A 22448-nucleotide genomic window follows, 5' to 3' on the forward strand; every position below is an offset into this window, starting at 1 on the left:
TAAATATCTGATTAATGAGCTAAATGCCTTTTTCATCTCTACCCCCTCTTCCCAAACCCTTTATCCATCTAGAGTTTTTCTTGGAGCTGTTGGACAACTCTGAAAAATCTCTCAACAGTATGTTTACAAGGACATACGGGAAGCTGTATGTGCAGAACTCTGAGGTGTTCCAGGACCTATTCACTGAACTAAAGCGCTATTACACGGGGGGCAACGTCAACTTGGAGGAGATGTTGAATGACTTCTGGTCCAGGCTGCTGGAACGCATGTTCCAGTTGCTTAACTCCCAGTATCACTTCACAGACGACTACCTGGAGTGTGTCACCAAATACACAGATCAGCTAAAGCCCTTTGGAGACGTGCCCAGGAAGCTGAAAGCTCAGGTCACCAGAGCATTCATTGCTGCACGGACATTTGTCCAAGGGCTAACGGTGGGTCGTGAGGTTGCCAACAGGGTCGCCAAGGTGAGAAAAAAATTTACATCTCCTAGCTACTGTAAATGTTTTGTGTTTTTTTTTTTTTTTTTTTTTTTTTTCTGCTTAAAATCTTCTGCTGTTTTCTAATGTATTGTTTTCAATTGACCTGAAGTTTATTCTGCTTAAGTTATTTTAACTCAATGTTTTTTGCACTCTACGGGCTGAGGTCATTTTCTACATGATGGTTTGAACTGACATGTCTAAATAAAGGTTTGTTTATTTATTGTGACTTTAGCTTTTAGCATTCAGTAAGACTAGTGGAGACTGTTGTGTGACACATGACAATTAAGTGCAGAGAGTGATGCTTACTCTCTTAGAGAAGACCAGTGATGCCAACACAAACACTTTAATTCTTTTTTTTTTCTTTGAGTAGAATAAATACCAGCTAAGAAAACAGATCATGTAAAGAGAAACCACAAACTGAGACACAGGTTGATCTATGCTTTAAGCTAAAGTGCATATAGTTAAAATATGATCCCAATAATTGTCAGGAAGATCTTTTCAGCTGCTGTAGATGCTGCTAAGACTAAATACAATGGACACTTGCAAATAAATGAGGGAGGTATTCAAATTCTCTTTTCTCAAGTATCATACATTGAACCACCTTCTCTCTCTGACGCTCTCTACAACACACTTGTCTTCCTCTTCTTTGCTCTTTATGTTACACTCCTTTAAAATCAGCTTTTATCTTATTAAGAGGTAAAAATGAAATGTTTTTGAGCGCTTCAGATCGTCAGATGTGGGTGGCCTATTTTCTATATGTAGAATTATCTCCACATAATTTGCTGTACAAAAACCTCAGAATCACCCACAGAGAGCAAAGCTTTGTAAAAAAGAGATTAAAGTGCATATCCAATGAGATTTCTTTCCTCCAAAACACTCATTGTTTTAAAATAAGCACAGAATTCCTGACATGGTATATCTGGTATGTCTATAGCTACTCATACTACATACACCAATGAGGCAAAACATAATGACCACTGACAGATAAAATGGATAACACTGAAAATCTGTTAATCATGGTAGCTGTTATTCGGTGTAATATATTAGGAAGCAAGGAGATATTTTGTTTTCATAATAGATGTTTTAGAAGTAAAAAGACGTGTGAAAATTCACAAAAGACCAAATTGTAATGACTAAATGACTTGGTAAGAGAATCTTCTAAGCTTATTTAGTTTTAAAGCTGTCTCCAATCAGCAGATGCAATAAAGTTTTGACTGCCTCTTGGCTCCAAGCCCACTCTGTATTTCAATGCAAAAGGGGGAATAAAATAAAGAGAAGAGAATAACAGACAAAACTACGAACCAGAGTAAAAGTGCAAAGAGGTAAATTAGATGTAAAATTTGAAAAAGACATTAGTTTAAATTTGGTGGAAAAACCTTTGAGCTGAAGATAGACAGATGTTTAATAAGCATGAAAACATTTCTAAAGTTGAGACTTGGTTCTTTGTGGTAGAATTGAATAGACAGGATTCCATAGATGTGTAATAAAGGCCAGAGTGAGAAAAACTCTTTGGTTAAATTCTTAATATTACAATCGGCATAATAAAAAGTAAAAAGCCTCACAGGCCTTACAGAGAATTCATGCATTACACTGCATATCTTATACCAAGACATTTGTGATTTAAGCAACTTTTAAACACATAGGAACCTTAACTTTCATTTCTATATTTTAATGCTGTGTTGTGTTTTGCATGCCCATCCCTATTTATAGTTGTGCTAGTTGCTTGTTATTGTAAAAAATTAAAAAGCCATTAGATTTTTTTCTAAACCTCTGCCATAAATGATCTCTCATTTTTTGATAATCTTCAACGCTCTTTTGTCCTACTACTGAGCTGCTATTAACTTCATTGACTGTGAAAAGTTGAGAAAAATGAATTTACACTGGACACCTCCACACTCACCACCTGCTACGACTAAGACCCACTGCAATTCTGAATCAGGTGTATCCTCATCAATTATTAGGTGCTTCCAGGAAGCAGTGTGGTACTGTAGAAAATTGTCAGACAGATGGACCTCCAGCAAATTCAGCATGAGAAGTTGACTGACACGAAAGAGTCATCTTTTCCACATAGCCAGTCTTTGTCATGTCATTAAAAATACATTCCATATCTCCTGGAACACATGAAATTTAGTTCGTGGTTGAAAATACCACCAAAGTACTTGAAACCTCCATTGAAAGGCAATGAGATTTTTTTTTTTATGTCCTTCACAGACATATGTGACGTGTCATGAAAAAAGTAGGAACCTGTCACCTGAGCAGAAATTGAGCATAAAGATAAAATATATATAAAGAAAAATGATAAAAATTTGAGGAAATAGTGATTTATTTATTTATTTATTTATTTATTTTTTTTTTTTGCAAAATATGTTAGTTGGATTCATGAAAAAAAAAAACACTCTGTACTTTAAGATTATGTTTTGGATGTTTTAAAAAAGAAATATTAACTTTGTGTTTGAATTCAGCTTTTTCATGGAGTAAATCCGAACTGTTTTGGGAGTGCAGGAAACGTCTTCTTCATTTTATTATTGATTTCTATGTGTTTGACATCATTAAAAAACTTAAAATCCACACTTTCGGAATATGTGAGTAACTCAAAACACTTGTGAGATATTGTTTTCTTCTGGTTTTGTCATGGCCAGTCACAAATGAGAATTGCTAATTTACTGTAATTTCATAATGCAGTGCTTGGCATATGACCTCATCTTGGATCTTAGTGAGTAAATTAAATAATTTTTATCATCATTTTTTGTGAAAAAGTACATATTACAATTAGACAGTGGTGGAATCAAATAAATGCCAATTTAGATCTTGATCATTTATTCATTAGGTAAGCAGAAAGAAGTATTTTTGTAAACATGTAGAGTCAAATTATGTCTGGGGTTACAGCTGAAACTGGTTAGACGAGACTAAAACTGATATTTCTGACAATTAAAACTCCTGGCTGGGAAACAAAGGATAAATAAGTTTGCAAGTACCTAATACCCATTAAATGGGTTGAAGGATATGCTGTGGGCCAATTTTATTGTCATGCTCTGGAAACCTATTTACACTGAATATAGTGCTCATTATAAAACCATTATTTTAAAAATTAAACCAGGTGGACTTGGCCATGAATACATTCAAATTAAAGGCTGATTTTGATTTTAATATACATTTTTAATCAGTCTTGGAATACACTAAAGCTTTTACAGAGCTTCACTACAAGTGTTAATAAGCTCCAAAGTTTTTTTTTTTTTTTTTTTTTTTTTTTTTTAATCTTTATTTTATCAGTTTTGGGTATAAAAACTATCTGGGTTTATGGGGGGGGGGGTAGAAGAGACAGCTCAATGTTATTGTAAAAATAAAACAATATTTACAAAATGAAGTGGAGATAAATCTTAAGCTTTTTTTATATATCATTATTTTCATTACTACCATGGGAAAAGACTAATTGTGCTTCTTATCAAGACAGTAGTGGAGAAATACAGTGAAACATGCGGTTATCCTTATCGCCTTTATGTGGAGTCATTTGCTTTTACTTAAATTACTTTTTTTAGTGCATGAATCATAATGGATACAGAGTGCTTTTCACATTAAAGATTGTCAGAGTATATACATTTAGGTAATTTCTTTCCCGGAAATTAGGCTATACTAAATGTGACATCAAAAGATGAGGCTATGGTATGCTGAGCGAATGTGAAGAATTTCAATTTCCTTTTGATTTTGTCCGAAAGGTAAAAAAGAACAATGTCCTTGACTAAGAGACCGCAAAATGAAGAACTGTCTAAGAAAAGGTATTTTCATCTTTCTGAAATATGTAGAGATGTAATGTGGTGTGTCGAATACCATGCACTACCCGGTTTGTTTGACCCCAACAAGTCATCATTAAGGTTTAATCCCAACAGTCTCAACTCAAACTGAACAAGTCAAAATGACAAAATGTTTATTTCCCCCTTCCCCTTGAAATGGCTGCTTTTAACCATCTGTCATTTCAGTTCTTCACATTACTTTGGAACAGAAGGATGCGCTGACAATGATGAGCCATACATAATTACTGCTAGTAGACAGCTCTCTGTGTACTAAAGCCAAAATAGGAGAGATATCCTTCCATAAAATGGGATTTCACTCATCTTGCACTGAACAGTTTCCTGAACCTTGATCCTGGATTAAGAGGAGGATCTCTCTGGCTTACAGTTTATGATGACCATTAAGAGTTTTATCCTGGATGTACTTAAAACACAGTCCAGCCACATTAGGACCTGCTCAGAGTAGATTGCAGGGATTTGGACCCTTTGAACGATTTAAAGTTCAGGCATTTAGAGCACTTATCGTTCACTCTCCATGCACATGGGAAGTTGGCCTAGTCTTGTGCGCATGTTTAGTCATGATGATGGAGGCGAGAGGGATATTTTGCACAGAGGGATTTGTTTTCCCTGACGGCTTATGGTGCACGTTGATCTCATTATACACTCATTTTCAAGCACAAACTGTCAGACGATGTCAAATTAAGCTTCAAGGCAATTTCTAATCTTTACACATTTACCTATGAATATTGTGCTTACAGATCCGTTTGTTGGCATGTGAGAAACATCATCATCGGGTTAGTGCGGTTTCCACAATGTTCCTTGATGTTTCATTTGGCTTTTTCTGAAACTACTTCTAGGCTAGAATAGCAACGTGCATTTAGCACTCAGCTGTGGTGTTGGCTTCACAGATGCATTATGGACTGCCAATATGTTTGCGCTTCAATTTAAACTAAGGGAATCCACTTAATGAAATCCACTTAAACTAAACTTTAAAATTAAATATGTTCATTTGTTTTACTTTGATTTGTTTAAGGAAAAAGCTGAAGCAGATGATGAATCACTGCTGCCTATAGATTATACACATACAATATTTCCAAAGGTATTGGCTCTCCTTGAAAATTTCTTTAGTTGCTTCATGATTTCTGTGCCCACAGGTGTTTACGCTTCTGCACCTAGACATGCAGACGGTTTCTACAAACTCTGGTGAAAGAATGGGTTGCTCTCAGACGCTCAGTGCATCACAGTGTGGCACCATGATAAGATGCCATCTGTGCAATAAGTCCAGTCATGAAATTACCTCGCTGCTAGATATCTGACAGTAAGTCTCTGGTGTTGTATAACCAGCCATGTGCCAGTTCAGCCATGAACATTTTTTTTTTCTTTAATTCAGCCAGATAGAAAGGATTTGATTCATTTTCATCGTTCACCACACAAATATTTTGGACTATAGGTTCACAGTTCCAGCTTGAACTTCTTCTTGTTTTTATCATATTTTGTCTGATATAAATTTGCTGCAACTCAAACATTAACATATACGGGTCATGCTATTGTCTGGCCTGCATTTTATTCTCTCCTCTTTTCTTTTCTTACATTATCGGCATTTTGCATGACTGATTTCCCAAAGCAGCTGCCTTTATTTAATATCACTTTAGGTATTTAACAACAGAGGTCCTCACAAATCTGAACTGCATTTTGCAACAACACTCAGGAAACAACTAACATTTTCTCTGCCTCGAGGGAAGTCGCTGTTTCTCTCTCTCCATGAAATATCCAAAGTTTGGACTAACAATCCAGTGTAAATATTTCATTAGCTCCGAACAGAGCATTGCTAAATGACACTGCTTAAAAATATTATTGTTCTGTTCATGGTTTTCAAAGATTTGTGCTCAACCCATGAACATGTTTATTGGAACGTCACTGACTCTGCAGGCACTTGACTTGTTTTCCATTTCTGTAGACATCTGCCCACCCACTGCAGTTCATGGTAATTTTACAGGAGCTGTGAGAATCCCCACAGTTTAGGTTTGGATGGCCTTTTTACCCAAACTTTTTTAAAAATATTTTTTTTTTTTTTTTTTTTTTTTTTGTTTGAAAGTTGTAACAGGTATCTGTTTGAGCAGCACACTGTGCTTGAATCAAAGAAAATTGCTGGGATGCTTTGATACACCCCCAGACCTACTGCAAACCAGAATTGGTCTCCTCAGCACCTGCTTCACAGCAGCAGTGAAAACATCATTGTGTTCTTTCCACTGACTGCAGAGGCAGACAGAGCAGGATCCTCACAGATATCTCCTTCAGCTCTTCCTCAGTGACCAGTACAAGAAGTGAGTCAACACCTTGAAGTGAAGGACTAGTGAAGAAGCCTTCACTAACAATAGGATCTCCAAAGGCCTCTTTGACAACTTACTGATATTTTATCGGGATTCCTTGGAGTCAACAGTCAGAGCACCAGGAACACACACTGCAAGTAGCATGACTTACAGACAGAAAGACAGACAGACAGTCAACTGATCATGAGAAATTAAAATATTTTTTATATTAATCCCAAAAAATTTATATTTTTATATTATTTTTTATATTAAAACAAGGGAAATTATATAATTATAATTGCTGCTGATGAAAAACTCAAAAATAAGATCAAATTTAGTTTTTCGAGTGATATCTAGCAAAGGGACACACCAGTATGCAAAACAAAAGTAATTAATAGTTTAAACATCATAAAAAGACAAATTACATTAGAAAAACATACAAGAACAGGGAATAAGATTAAGACTTCTTAGAGTTTTAAGAATATTCTTCGCATTAACTATTTTTAAGAAGAATTTTAAACTCATTCATGACAATGTGATGTCGGAGTTACGACTTTTTGAAATTATTAGTTAGGGTCAGGTTAGATGCAGCGTAAGGAAAAGAAAAAAAAAACTTTTCTACCAACTTCTGTCCACATTTTGAAAACACTGAAGAGGGGCTGATCATTAGCAGGGAAAAACAAGCAGTCATGGTCTCTAATTGGGAATTTTAGACTGAAAACCATTAAATCTAATTGTTTTAAGTCTGTTTTTTTTATCAAAATGTCTTCCGTTTGGAAAACATTACAGCTGTTTGTTAAACCATTTAAGGCTGTTAAATGGTTTAACAAGCTTTGAACCATTTAAAGCTTGTTGCGTAGCTTTAAATGGTTAAAGCCACATAAAAAGATGCCCACAGGAATTTGAGAAATTTGAGCTTTAATTATTAAATTGACAACTTAAACTCATTCCTACATAGTTTGGTACTCGCATTCGACTTTTTTTGTTGTTTTTTTGCCAGATTTTTCAGGGCAGATTAAATGACCTCTTGCATAGTTCATGTTTGTCACCTAGGGCCCACTGATACAGATGCACCAGACGAACTCCCCCCTTCTTTCCATGTCTCTCTTTTTGACTGCCTACTTCCCTCTTGATGGCTCACAGCTCACACAGCTTGCAGGGGATAAGGCCTCAGCCACGTTGCTGTGATGGCAGATGGCAACTGGCTCAAAAAGGTTGGCACGTCATCGGGAAATGTGCTGCGCCAAAGATGTCCTTTTTAATTAAAAGATTTTGATCTGTGGTGAACTGCAGGATGTTCGGGAAAAATGAAAGACAGCATGTGGTCTGGAATTGAAGAAAATGATATGAAATGATAATGAAAGGGGAAAAAAAACGTGCTCTATGTGCCTCTATACAGTGCATGGTAGATTCTGTTTCAAAACTGAAAATTCAGGAAGTTACAGATCCAGTCAGCTTGATGCTGAGTGGGAGGACATTTTGAACCAAAGAAAAAGATGAAGAAATTGTCAGAAATTGAGGAAAATATAACATGAACGTATTCCCCCCCCACACCCCCATGTGATTTATCCACTTGTGAAAATATGTCAGTTCATCTGACTGAAACTGCCTAGTGCACTCTCATGAATTCATTTTTTTTGCACCTTGATTTAAAGTGTATGGCACCACATCTTTATTTAACAACCACTTAGAGGAAACTGTCAGTGCTGGTGTTGTGACATTTGTCCAGAGCTTTCTTGGCAGCCACGAGAGACGTGTTTGCCACTGACATTCAGGCTGGGCTGCAGACCTTTAGAGTCAGATGGACATAGGGTGAGTGCTGCGCTTTAATCCAGGAGACACCACAGCAGATGGATAACAATGCAGTGTATGACGGCGCTGTGACCCACCAGAGAAGACGGGGGGGATTGTGGCTCACAGTGCCTAGTCATAGTACAGCACGTGTTAGGCTTTTAACGTGTTTGCACTTGTCTTGGTGAATTAAATAAACAGTCCCAAGCCATGCTCCAGACCCGCTACATAACAAGGTGCATGTCAGGGTGCATCAGCGGGGCAGTCCCTGGACCTGTGCAGATAGAGACACTTGAGCTGACTGGTGTGGGTCACAGTGGCCTACCAAGTACCACTGTGTTGTTTTATTGAGGAACAGCTGCTCACATGTGAATTAATCTGTCAGTCTCAGGGATTCATTGATTTGACAGGAGCTGATTTTAGTGGGGCCCCTCTGGAATCGTCTTGGCTGAATTTTACTTTTAAGATGCTGAGCTGAGGCACTGCAAAGTTTGCAGAGAAGCGCAGAGAGGGGCCTCCCTCATCAAAACATTCAGAGTGTGTTACTTCAGTTGACACATTGCTTTGAATCCTTTGCCCTGTCTGCGACTCGTGCTGAGTTTGCTCCCTGCAAACCTCCTCTATGCATTATTCCATGAGATCAGTGATGTTTTTATTTTATTATGATATTAATGAAATTGATCTACTGTAAGTATATTATTAAATAATTTAATACAACTCTCATTCAGTTCTTAAGTAAAAAAAATATGCATTGATGCAATCTGCGTTCATTTGCAAATGTGTCTGTGTTCACAAAAATACTAATGTATTAAAAAACTGGTGTAGATCTGGCAGTAAAAAAAAAAATAAAATTACTACTTCCACATCTGATTTATGAATACCATGGGTCATCTGACTAGTCCCAGCATGTGAACAAACAGGTGTTGATAAAGGTGACATCTAGATTCAGTCACTGAAGCCTAACAGTTCCAGTGGCCTACACAATGCAGTTTGTGACATGACTGAAATAAAGACAGTAAAAAAAAACAACAAAAAAACATCTTTCCAATATTACTGTGACAGGATCACAATCACAGATTGTGGCAAAGACACTGAAGTACAGTTTTTCACGCAAATAGTCTCTGCAAATCTTATGTAATATTTTGCTTTCTCAGTAGCAAAAACCATTTAACACTCATTTTTGTAACGTGCTGCATTAGGTCTGTGCATGAGAGCCTTCTGACCCATATTAGTTTATGAACCCACAGAGCGTCAAACTAAACCCACATTTACAGACGTAAGCGATGTCACACACCTTATGTGATATTCCTTCAGTTCCTTCGAGACAGACCCATTTCTGTTTTAGAAGCTCAATGCAGCTCTGTAAAGTGGTCAGTCTCTTATAACACTTCTCTTTCCTTCTGCAAGGTCTAGCTATCCAAATGTTCCCACCTTGGAGAACAAATTGGAGTGCCAGGATTCCCTGCATTAAATGTGGTTTTAGCATTTGTTATAACTACATTAAGATGTGCCTTAGGTGACAAAATCAACTTACTAGTCCCTGATCAATCTGTCTGAACCAAATGACATCAGCTCATATGCACATTTACACACAAGAGGGCCCGCAGTGCAGATGGTTTAAGTCTCTTTACATGCTGGTCATGATCTTCAGCAGGGTTATTAAATGTTCTGTGAAATGGTCAGCAATTAATCACACACACTTTTCAAAAGTACAACAGCTTTTCTCTTGAGAAATCAGTAACACAATTCTCAAAAATGTCCTACTTTAAAAACTGAACATTATTTTTTTTAATCAGTATGTAATCTAGTAAGCTTGCAGACTTGACCACTCTGCCAAACTGAAAGTCTATAATGATTGAAAAGTGCGTACTGTCATGCACAATTTAAGAGTTGGTGTTAGATTTTGACCATGCTCCCATACACTGCTGCACACTCACAGATGACGTTTTTAACTGATTTTGACCAAAGTAATCAGCTGTTGTCCAAATATTTAAAACATTGAGAATTTTTCATCTCAATGTTCATGTCAGCTAGTATGATGTCAGCATAATACATGTTTTTTTATTTTATTTTATTTTATTTAGGAAAGGGATTTAAATCCTCACCAGACTCCAGTATATTTCTTTGCTTATTCCCCAGCACTTCACCAGGTCTTATTAAATTCACACTTGCCAACAGATAAACAAAGTGATAGCACATATCACACATTGGCTTTCATTTCAGCAGAGTAAACAATGCCGGGCATCTGTTAGCACCTTCCACAGAAACCCACAGGAGTATTTTCTGCTCTGGCACCCTTCTGATAAAGTCATGGCTATGTTTAGACACCTACAATTACTCAGTTAGGGTCAGGTCGCCTTTGTGATCACAGAAAGCAGTACATTTTCAGGGATCTCAATTTGATAAAACAACATTTCTCCTTTTCTTCCCAAATTATTGTCTTCTTAACCATGTGTGCTTTCTTTTATAAATTAACGTAGAATTCAAGTTCAGATTGAATGCTGTTTAATGTCCTCTGATTATCTACAGTAAAAAGAGGCAAGTGAAAACACTGTTGCCGACTAATCACTGTTTCCTATTCACTGTTCTATATATGCATATATATTTCACACAGCATACATGTCTTAACCATATTTGCTTCTTCTTTTTTTTTTTTTTTTACTTGCACCAGCAATAATAATATGTCAACCATTGCAAGAACTTATTGAAGTTTTATTCAGTAGTTTGTAAACCAGACACATGTTTCTTTTGGAGGCAGATGGTAGTCTTATTTGCACTCTGACAGATTCCTTATATTCCCATTGACACTAATGGCTGTGGAATGGTGTGCAGACGTTGGGGTAGCAATAGAGTCTTACACACTTGTCCAATCAGTGCCATGCAACGCAACCTGTCACAATAATTATGACAGAACTATTGAGATGATTCTTTAACAACAGACTCTCTGTCCCACCACTGTCCCCCCTGATTGGCCTTGGTAGCTTACAAAGTCATTGTCATTTCTCACAACTTCATTACTTGGTGGCACAAAAGCAATTTCCAATCTCTGCGCTCTTCCCACTCTGTTGCTCCTAAAGGGAGTTCGCACCATATGTGCATGACAACACCTTGTCAGACACAAGGTGAGACCATCCAACAGTGTCTTGGCTTTTATCAAAACACAGAGCATTTTCCTTTCACAAATTATTTGGTTGTCTTTGACATGATCTGTGGTGCAATTCTGTGCGTAAAATGGCTCCTTACTGCAGCCTCTAAGGAATGTGATCTGAACTGCTTGATGACTCATTTGACTCACTGACTAACTGACTTAAATGTACAGAAAATAACTTTTACATATTTTTTTTGCCTTTTACATATTTGTTAAAAATGTCACTGATGTGATAGTATGGTGTGAGATTAGATAATCAGTGAAAAAATCAAGCACCTCCACCTCCTTCCACGCTACTTTACTATCTTCAGGAATGTATCACTCCTGGTCAGAAACAACCAATCAGAGCCAGGAGGATTGTTTTAGTGCTGTCAATCATTCTCATGTAGGTGCTGCTCAATGTTCTAATGGTGGAGAAGCAAACTACTGTTACAGGAAAACTGTTCATTTGTCATTTGTTCAGTTATCACGTCACTTGAGCATTAGATGAGTAAATTGCAGTCTAAATCTGTGGATCTGTGGCATCTCGCTTGTAAGGCCGTCTATCGGCCTGCTGGGCAATATTCTCTCTGCTCAACTGTAAATAAATGGTAACACGATTATCAGATTACCCTCCATTCATAGCAGCCAGTGACTGCTGGGCACAGTAAGTGAAATGATGAGAAAAATAACTTGAAGATAAACGTGTTGGAAAGCTCCACCTTAATGTTTTAACTGGCAAAGCCCAGGGGTAATTAGTCCTTGTTTCATTTTCAGTATGAAATGTACCTTTTATCCCACATTTCTGAAGATTACCTCAAAAGAAAGACTCAGAGATCTAAACACAAGTGGACGATCTCTCACTTGAAAACGTCTGTGAGTAACTCGGCATTCTCTACCTTAATAATCTCTTAAAATGCTTATCAAAATAATACAGAAGCATTTCTTCTTGTGCGTATTTGAAAGTTTAAACTCTTTTCGAAAGAAGCGCTTGTTTTTTTCAAAGCAAACATGGTGATTGGCATGCATTTGCTTCTGTTGGTCTCTCCAAATGCGGCGACAGCACCTGCGTGTTCCTTCTGCTTGTCTGTGAGTGTCTTGTCCATTTTTTTCCTCTCCGTCTGTTTAATCTGAGTCTGTCGCTCTGTTTTCTTGGTGTTTGTTTTTTTCTACATTGTTGGCATTGTCTTTGGCTTTCTCTACAGCCTGTCTTCTTTCTATTTGCTCTGTTCATTTTCTTTTTCAGCGTACTTGCTGCAAGTAGGAAAATCTTCTCAGTTAAAACCTAAAGTTGTGTTTGAATTGTTTGCTTATGTGCTCAACACCCTTTTTTTTATGAATGTCTAAAACTTCACCTCCAATTTTTTTTCTGGTGAACTGTAGTTGATGTTTGGCACATTGTTTACTGAAAGTCAATACCACAGATTAAATATGTTTACATGTTCTAGCTGTACTTTTGTCTCATGGATGTCAATTTTTTTTAGATTATTTTTCAACAGGGTTTTAAAACTAAATTTTTAATATGTTAAGCAATAGCAATGATCATTTTTCATCTGAACTTAATGGTCTGAAGCCCTAAACGAACTGCAATTAATAGTATTGGTTTTGATCATTATGTCAATTATGCTTAAAAAGTAATTAATTAACACAGACTTTTAAAAGTTAATCAACATTAGTTGTCACCACAGTAATTATGGCATATTGATGCTGATTTTTCATTAAACATTTATTTTTCTTCATTTTCAAATGGCTCTGAGTTTTGTATCATTCATCAAACTGACAACGGCACAGGTTTGATTCTTAGCTCTTATTTACTGCAAGTTCCTTCTCTCAGGGCAAGGCCAGCTAAAACGTCAAATAAAATTGTTACCTTCCTATTACTGGAGCAACGCTTGAGCCTTAAATATCGCTGTCTGTGCCCCTCATTTTCAACCCAGTGCAGAATTTGATGACATTTTGCTGTTTATTGGTGCTGCTTCATAAGCAGGAATAGGAAATATACCTTGAAAAGGTTCTGTTGCATCCAAAACAAGATTTCTTTTGCTCAGTATTATGCGTTTTCTAGGCACATAGTGCCATTTTACAGTATAATAGGTGCTGTTCCAGTAGAACGACTCTAACCGGCCCGATCCCGGTCCACCTCGGCCAGATTCATTTTTCATTAGCAGATCCATTGCGGCTCCCACTCCTAATTTAGGGATAGCACTGGCCGCACCAAGTCGAATTCTGTGTGGAAGCAATTTGATCGACAGCTGACTGACATTCATTGATTGGCTTATGATTATTTCACAGAAAACTCCACACAACATTCTTGTTTAGCTGTGGATCGCAGACATGCTGTCTGTCTGCTTTCAGGGAGCTGCTCAGTACGGAGGAGCGTAATTGTGATCAGTGGAAGGAACAGATGCGCTAAGGTTTGGACTGTGATGTAGCAGACCTGTAAGCAGCTCGTCTCTGAGAAACAGGCAGCAGTAAAGGAGAAAGAAACGATGCCGCTGTGGTCAGCATTCTGTCAGAGCTGCAGTTTTGCACTTACCAGCAGTGTGATACACCAAACTACATACTATTAGCTTGGTGTGATGTGAATTTAATTTTTCATTTGGATTTTTTGTTTTTGAATAAAGTTCAGGTGTGGCTATTGATTTACATATTTTGACTACATTATGTAAATCCAAAAAAGTTGCACATCATAACAACAGTGACAAAATGTAGTTATATTTACATGTGTAGCAAAATAATCCGCTGGTCTGAGTTTTTACAATTCTGTTTCGCCCAGCAATGGATTAATATGAGACAAAATTAAATATCTGGGTTTATCTGAGTCCATTAGAACCACAACCTTGAGGTTCTCCATTGCGGAAGTTGCTGCAAACATCAGCAGAGTTGACCACACCGCTGCATGCTCAACCACAATAGTTAGGAACAGATCCGTAATCAAGACTCTCACCACTGTGGTAGAACTAAACCGCACAGTAAGAGTGTGACTTTCCACAGTAAAAGTGCCTAAAGTTACCTTCAGTTGTTATAAAAATGCTGTATATATCAAATATGACTTAAAAGAAATTTTACTTCCTGATGTAACGCCTTGAAATTGGCCCTCTGTGACTTTAAGAACTCCTTGCAATGCACTGACAAGTAGGTCAGATGAGCTCAGCAGATGCGCAGTTTCACCAGGTGTTTGCTAATTGCTGCTGGCGAGTCTGAGAGCTGAGCAAGGGAGCAGTGAGGGAGGCCTGCTCTGCGAGGCCAAAGCCTGAAAACTGCAGCTCTGAGGAGGAGCTGTGCCTCGAAGGCGGTGCTTCGTCCACCCAGGCTTTTTGCACATTAAGCTGTGCAAAAAGCCTGGGCATTAAAGATTTCTAAAACATGCATGAAAGAATCCTCGCAGGTATGTTTTTGATGAGAGAATGACATCATAACATGATGTAAAGCTCCAAAAAGTCAATTTTACATAATACTGGAAAATCTGGAACCTGTTTCATGAATACATGGGCATTGTCAGTTCAATCCAAGAAAACCTGTTTGTGAAAATAGCCCATATGTTAACTGCGCTCCCAGAGATATTAACAATTTAGAAACACACGAAACAGTAGATGACATGCAGCGATGGAATTGACAACCAGCAGCTGAGTTTAATGGCCTTCACACAAAACACTGCGTGATGTCGGTGACAGATTGCAAATGCTAAAGATGCTTCATTTGATCCCTGTTCCTTAGCAATAAAAGTCAATACATTAACAGCGCGCTTCTGACTTTCCTCTATTGTTCTCTCTGCATTGGCCTTATCTTGTCTCACTCCACACTTTTTCCTCCTATCAGGCAAACATATGTGCACACAGGTGGTCTGGTCACTGCATCAATAAAATCAAAGACAAAACGAAATGTTAAAAACAGAGAATGGAAGAGTGAGGTTGGATGTTGTGTCACAGCAGAGGCTCAGATGTTGCCATGGAGCTACAGAAGAGCACTAATGTGGGTTTCGTTATTCAGTTCACTTTTAGCTTTCTGTTTTTCTTATTTCATTTGTGGTGTATTTTTATAACTAAGGCTTTGTGTTGTTTGTGTTCTTGTCTGTTTTATTCTTTTCCCACAAACTAACAAAAACTCAAGCAGTCTTAGAACATCAACAAAACAAAACTCATGTTTACATGATGTGTGTACAGTTTGCAGACATATTTATTTCTTTGCAATTTGAAATTGCTTTTCTTGGATTTACACAGCCATATGTAAATATTTATTGCCTGTGTTCATTGGCTTCTTTTTTTTATTGTCATATTTTAACGACAATAAAGAAAAAGAAGGAGGTAATAAAGTAGGCAGTTTTTATATTATTTTTTATTTAAGAAAGGGATGAGAGCTATATATTGAAATACACGCCCAATGTGAAACATTAATTGCTTCTGTTGTTAAATCATGAATTAACTGTGATTAACCAAATATTTAGAGGTTAACATCATTAGTCACCCTGGGCCACATTAACTCCAAACTTTTAAGCTCACTTAAATCAAATCTGTTTGGCAGATCTAAAAAAGAAATACATTATGCCTAGGTTAAAATACATTTCATGAAACTACCAAAATTACTCACAACAGTTTATCTACAAGTGACCCATGAGATTACAACAAACCCCACAGCTTTAAAAGCACTGCAGGCCTGAGCAAAGTTCAGTGTTCAGCTTCAACAGAAGGAAAGAGTTGAGCTGGTTTCTTCTGGTTTCTCCAGCTTCCTCACACAGTCCAAAAACTTAACTAATAGGTTAATTTGTTACTATAAAATGCCATAAGTGCTGAATGTGTGTGTGTGTGTGTGTGTGTGCATGGGTGTCTTTCCAGTCTATCTGCATGTTGTCCTGTGATGAGCTGGCAACCTGCCCAGAGTGTAAACCGTCAATGACCGTTAAAGATGGACACCATCCCCCTACGGCCCTGCAAATCTAAGCTGGCATAGACAATAAGTGAATGCATCTTTTTTCCAATGCAAAGACTTTTTATGATCTGAAACATTTAAATTAGACACAAAATATGTAAGGAGGAAAATACTTTTCAACAGCACCGCACATATAGAGGATAGCTGGGTGGTTCCTGTTTGACCGAGCCCATTTCAGCCTGCACACAAACACGAACCCCAGCAGTCTCTAGAGTGCGTTGGACAAAATCTAAAGTCAAGCATGAATACAGAGGATGACAGGCCAATTATCAGATGCACTCTCTGTTGTGCATCTTCTCCTCTAACAGGAAGCAGATGTGAGAATGCTGTCACTTTCACTAAAGTTGCTGCAGTGACAGGGACCCGACAACAAAAGGCGCAGCTTTCACGAGAAATTGAGATGGACAGAGTCATAAACTCAGTATTGTCACAGAGTTTTATCTTGTAGGTTGTCACTTTTTGAGCTTTGGAGGATCCAAAAGTGTAAAAGTGTGAGGATATTTTTCAGGAACTTTGACTTTTTAACTTTGGGGTTTAAATGTCTGACATTAATTTCACAACTTCTCCATTTTAACAGGAAAGGACTGAATGAGTCCTAACAAAGAGCTTGTGTTTGCTTTGCAGGTGAACGTAGTGCCAGCTTGTGTCAGAGCCTTGACCCAGATGCTCTACTGTCCGTACTGCCGCGGCATGCCTGGGCTGAAGCCCTGTCGCAATTACTGCTACAACGTTATGAGGGGCTGTCTCGCAAACCAGGCGGATCTGGACGCTGAATGGAACCTGTTCATCGGTAAGATTCAAATTAATTGCACTTCTGCCCGTTTCTTCCTTTTCCAGTTGTCTGTTTCTTTGTTAATTTAAGCTTTTATTTCAACGTGTGCATATTTATGTCCGCGTTCTGTAGTCAAGGAGTGAATCGGGAGGATGTGCTCTGTTCAATTTAGCTTTAGAGGATTTGCAGAGACAAAACTGAAATCTTATTTGTGCAAACATTTCCTTTTTCTTTTTTTTTTTCTGTCTGAAATGTTGTTTGCTATTGCTGGAACCCTGGCATGGTGTTTAAAGCTTTGGTCCCTGCTGCTCGGGATTGATAAAGGAGAGCAGATCCTAGGCAAACACATTTTCTATAGCATTTCCAGCTGAGCTTGGTGAGTAATATAGCACTTCACTTTAGCTGTAAGTAGCTGGCTGCAGTAAGCTCTCCCGTTAAATGGATACCAGGGATGCACATAGAGTGCTCCCTCTGGATCCTTTGTAGACCAGTGCTTTATTTGTTATGTACCCCAATCTCATCCTCCCACCCACACTGACGCTTTTTNCAGTTATCACGTCACTTGAGCATTAGATGAGTAAATTGCAGTCTAAATCTGTGGATCTGTGGCATCTCGCTTGTAAGGCCGTCTATCGGCCTGCTGGGCAATATTCTCTCTGCTCAACTGTAAATAAATGGTAACACGATTATCAGATTACCCTCCATTCATAGCAGCCAGTGACTGCTGGGCACAGTAAGTGAAATGATGAGAAAAATAACTTGAAGATAAACGTGTTGGAAAGCTCCACCTTAATGTTTTAACTGGCAAAGCCCAGGGGTAATTAGTCCTTGTTTCATTTTCAGTACGAAATGTACCTTTTATCCCACATTTCTGAAGATTACCTCAAAAGAAAGACTCAGAGATCTAAACACAAGTGGACGATCTCTCACTGGAAAACGTCTGTGAGTAAATCGGCATTCTCTACCTTAATAATCTCTTAAAATGCTTATCAAAATAATACAGAAGCATTTCTTCTTGTGCGTATTTGAAAGTTTAAACTCTTTTCGAAAGAAGCGCTTGTTTTTTTCAAAGCAAACATGGTGATTGGCATGCATTTGCTTCTGTTGGTCTCTCCAAATGCGGCGACAGCACCTGCGTGTTCCTTCTGCTTGTCTGTGAGTGTCTTGTCCATTTTTTTCCTCTCCGTCTGTTTAATCTGAGTCTGTCGCTCTGTTTTCTTGGTGTTTGTTTTTTTCTACATTGTTGGCATTGTCTTTGGCTTTCTCTACAGCCTGTCTTCTTTCTATTTGCTCTGTTCATTTTCTTTTTCAGCGTACTTGCTGCAAGTAGGAAAATCTTCTCAGTTAAAACCTAAAGTTGTGTTTGAATTGTTTGCTTATGTGCTCAACACCCTTTTTTTTATGAATGTCTAAAACTTCACCTCCAATTTTTTTTCTGGTGAACTGTAGTTGATGTTTGGCACATTGTTTACTGAAAGTCAATACCACAGATTAAATATGTTTACATGTTCTAGCTGTACTTTTGTCTCATGGATGTCAATTTTTTTTAGATTATTTTTCAACAGGGTTTTAAAACTAAATTTTTAATATGTTAAGCAATAGCAATGATCATTTTTCATCTGAACTTAATGGTCTGAAGCCCTAAACGAACTGCAATTAATAGTATTGGTTTTGATCATTATGTCAATTATGCTTAAAAAGTAATTAATTAACACAGACTTTTAAAAGTTAATCAACATTAGTTGTCACCACAGTAATTATGGCATATTGATGCTGATTTTTCATTAAACATTTATTTTTCTTCATTTTCAAATGGCTCTGAGTTTTGTATCATTCATCAAACTGACAACGGCACAGGTTTGATTCTTAGCTCTTATTTACTGCAAGTTCCTTCTCTCAGGGCAAGACCAGCTCAAACGTCAAATAAAATTGTTACCTTCCTATTACTGGAGCAACGCTTGAGCCTTAAATATCGCTGTCTGTGCCCCTCATTTTCAACCCAGTGCAGAATTTGATGACATTTTGCTGTTTATTGGTGCTGCTTCATAAGCAGGAATAGGAAATATACCTTGAAAAGGTTCTGTTGCATCCAAAACAAGATTTCTTTTGCTCAGTATTATGCGTTTTCTAGGCACATAGTGCCATTTTACAGTATAATAGGTGCTGTTCCAGTAGAACGACTCTAACCGGCCCGATCCCGGTCCACCTCGGCCAGATTCATTTTTCATTAGCAGATCCATTGCGGCTCCCACTCCTAATTTAGGGATAGCACTGGCCGCACCAAGTCGAATTCTGTGTGGAAGCAATTTGATCGACAGCTGACTGACATTCATTGATTGGCTTATGATTATTTCACAGAAAACTCCACACAACATTCTTGTTTAGCTGTGGATCGCAGACATGCTGTCTGTCTGCTTTCAGGGAGCTGCTCAGTACGGAGGAGCGTAATTGTGATCAGTGGAAGGAACAGATGCGCTAAGGTTTGGACTGTGATGTAGCAGACCTGTAAGCAGCTCGTCTCTGAGAAACAGGCAGCAGTAAAGGAGAAAGAAACGATGCCGCTGTGGTCAGCATTCTGTCAGAGCTGCAGTTTTGCACTTACCAGCAGTGTGATACACCAAACTACATACTATTAGCTTGGTGTGATGTGAATTTAATTTTTCATTTGGATTTTTTGTTTTTGAATAAAGTTCAGGTGTGGCTATTGATTTACATATTTTGACTACATTATGTAAATCCAAAAAAGTTGCACATCATAACAACAGTGACAAAATGTAGTTATATTTACATGTGTAGCAAAATAATCCGCTGGTCTGAGTTTTTACAATTCTGTTTCGCCCAGCAATGGATTAATATGAGACAAAATTAAATATCTGGGTTTATCTGAGTCCATTAGAACCACAACCTTGAGGTTCTCCATTGCGGAAGTTGCTGCAAACATCAGCAGAGTTGACCACACCGCTGCATGCTCAACCACAATAGTTAGGAACAGATCCGTAATCAAGACTCTCACCACTGTGGTAGAACTAAACCGCACAGTAAGAGTGTGACTTTCCACAGTAAAAGTGCCTAAAGTTACCTTCAGTTGTTATAAAAATGCTGTATATATCAAATATGACTTAAAAGAAATTTTACTTCCTGATGTAACGCCTTGAAATTGGCCCTCTGTGACTTTAAGAACTCCTTGCAATGCACTGACAAGTAGGTCAGATGAGCTCAGCAGATGCGCAGTTTCACCAGGTGTTTGCTAATTGCTGCTGGCGAGTCTGAGAGCTGAGCAAGGGAGCAGTGAGGGAGGCCTGCTCTGCGAGGCCAAAGCCTGAAAACTGCAGCTCTGAGGAGGAGCTGTGCCTCGAAGGCGGTGCTTCGTCCACCCAGGCTTTTTGCACATTAAGCTGTGCAAAAAGCCTGGGCATTAAAGATTTCTAAAACATGCATGAAAGAATCCTCGCAGGTATGTTTTTGATGAGAGAATGACATCATAACATGATGTAAAGCTCCAAAAAGTCAATTTTACATAATACTGGAAAATCTGGAACCTGTTTCATGAATACATGGGCATTGTCAGTTCAATCCAAGAAAACCTGTTTGTGAAAATAGCCCATATGTTAACTGCGCTCCCAGAGATATTAACAATTTAGAAACACACGAAACAGTAGATGACATGCAGCGATGGAATTGACAACCAGCAGCTGAGTTTAATGGCCTTCACACAAAACACTGCGTGATGTCGGTGACAGATTGCAAATGCTAAAGATGCTTCATTTGATCCCTGTTCCTTAGCAATAAAAGTCAATACATTAACAGCGCGCTTCTGACTTTCCTCTATTGTTCTCTCTGCATTGGCCTTATCTTGTCTCACTCCACACTTTTTCCTCCTATCAGGCAAACATATGTGCACACAGGTGGTCTGGTCACTGCATCAATAAAATCAAAGACAAAACGAAATGTTAAAAACAGAGAATGGAAGAGTGAGGTTGGATGTTGTGTCACAGCAGAGGCTCAGATGTTGCCATGGAGCTACAGAAGAGCACTAATGTGGGTTTCGTTATTCAGTTCACTTTTAGCTTTCTGTTTTTCTTATTTCATTTGTGGTGTATTTTTATAACTAAGGCTTTGTGTTGTTTGTGTTCTTGTCTGTTTTATTCTTTTCCCACAAACTAACAAAAACTCAAGCAGTCTTAGAACATCAACAAAACAAAACTCATGTTTACATGATGTGTGTACAGTTTGCAGACATATTTATTTCTTTGCAATTTGAAATTGCTTTTCTTGGATTTACACAGCCATATGTAAATATTTATTGCCTGTGTTCATTGGCTTCTTTTTTTTATTGTCATATTTTAACGACAATAAAGAAAAAGAAGGAGGTAATAAAGTAGGCAGTTTTTATATTATTTTTTATTTAAGAAAGGGATGAGAGCTATATATTGAAATACACGCCCAATGTGAAACATTAATTGCTTCTGTTGTTAAATCATGAATTAACTGTGATTAACCAAATATTTAGAGGTTAACATCATTAGTCACCCTGGGCCACATTAACTCCAAACTTTTAAGCTCACTTAAATCAAATCTGTTTGGCAGATCTAAAAAAGAAATACATTATGCCTAGGTTAAAATACATTTCATGAAACTACCAAAATTACTCACAACAGTTTATCTACAAGTGACCCATGAGATTACAACAAACCCCACAGCTTTAAAAGCACTGCAGGCCTGAGCAAAGTTCAGTGTTCAGCTTCAACAGAAGGAAAGAGTTGAGCTGGTTTCTTCTGGTTTCTCCAGCTTCCTCACACAGTCCAAAAACTTAACTAATAGGTTAATTTGTTACTATAAAATGCCATAAGTGCTGAATGTGTGTGTGTGTGTGTGTGTGTGCATGGGTGTCTTTCCAGTCTATCTGCATGTTGTCCTGTGATGAGCTGGCAACCTGCCCAGAGTGTAAACCGTCAATGACCGTTAAAGATGGACACCATCCCCCTACGGCCCTGCAAATCTAAGCTGGCATAGACAATAAGTGAATGCATCTTTTTTCCAATGCAAAGACTTTTTATGATCTGAAACATTTAAATTAGACACAAAATATGTAAGGAGGAAAATACTTTTCAACAGCACCGCACATATAGAGGATAGCTGGGTGGTTCCTGTTTGACCGAGCCCATTTCAGCCTGCACACAAACACGAACCCCAGCAGTCTCTAGAGTGCGTTGGACAAAATCTAAAGTCAAGCATGAATACAGAGGATGACAGGCCAAT

General features: G+C 38.0%; 1 protein-coding gene across 1 annotated transcript; it reads left to right on the forward strand.

Moving 5' to 3' along the window:
- Nucleotides 1–23: 23 nt before the first annotated feature.
- Nucleotides 24–17332, forward strand: LOC106934847 (glypican-6-like). Its single transcript, XM_015014991.1, has 3 exons — nucleotides 24–464; nucleotides 17042–17207; nucleotides 17322–17332. The coding sequence occupies exons 1-3, from the start codon at nucleotides 24–26 to the stop codon at nucleotides 17330–17332; spliced, it is 618 nt and encodes a 205-aa protein (XP_014870477.1).
- The last annotated feature ends 5116 nt before the right edge of the window (nucleotides 17333–22448 follow it).

The sequence above is a fragment of the Poecilia latipinna genome, unplaced genomic scaffold (assembly GCF_001443285.1).
Source record: "Poecilia latipinna isolate Pla-1442-1.1 unplaced genomic scaffold, P_latipinna-1.0 Scaffold1872, whole genome shotgun sequence".
NCBI classification, from domain to species: domain Eukaryota; kingdom Metazoa; phylum Chordata; class Actinopteri; order Cyprinodontiformes; family Poeciliidae; genus Poecilia; species Poecilia latipinna.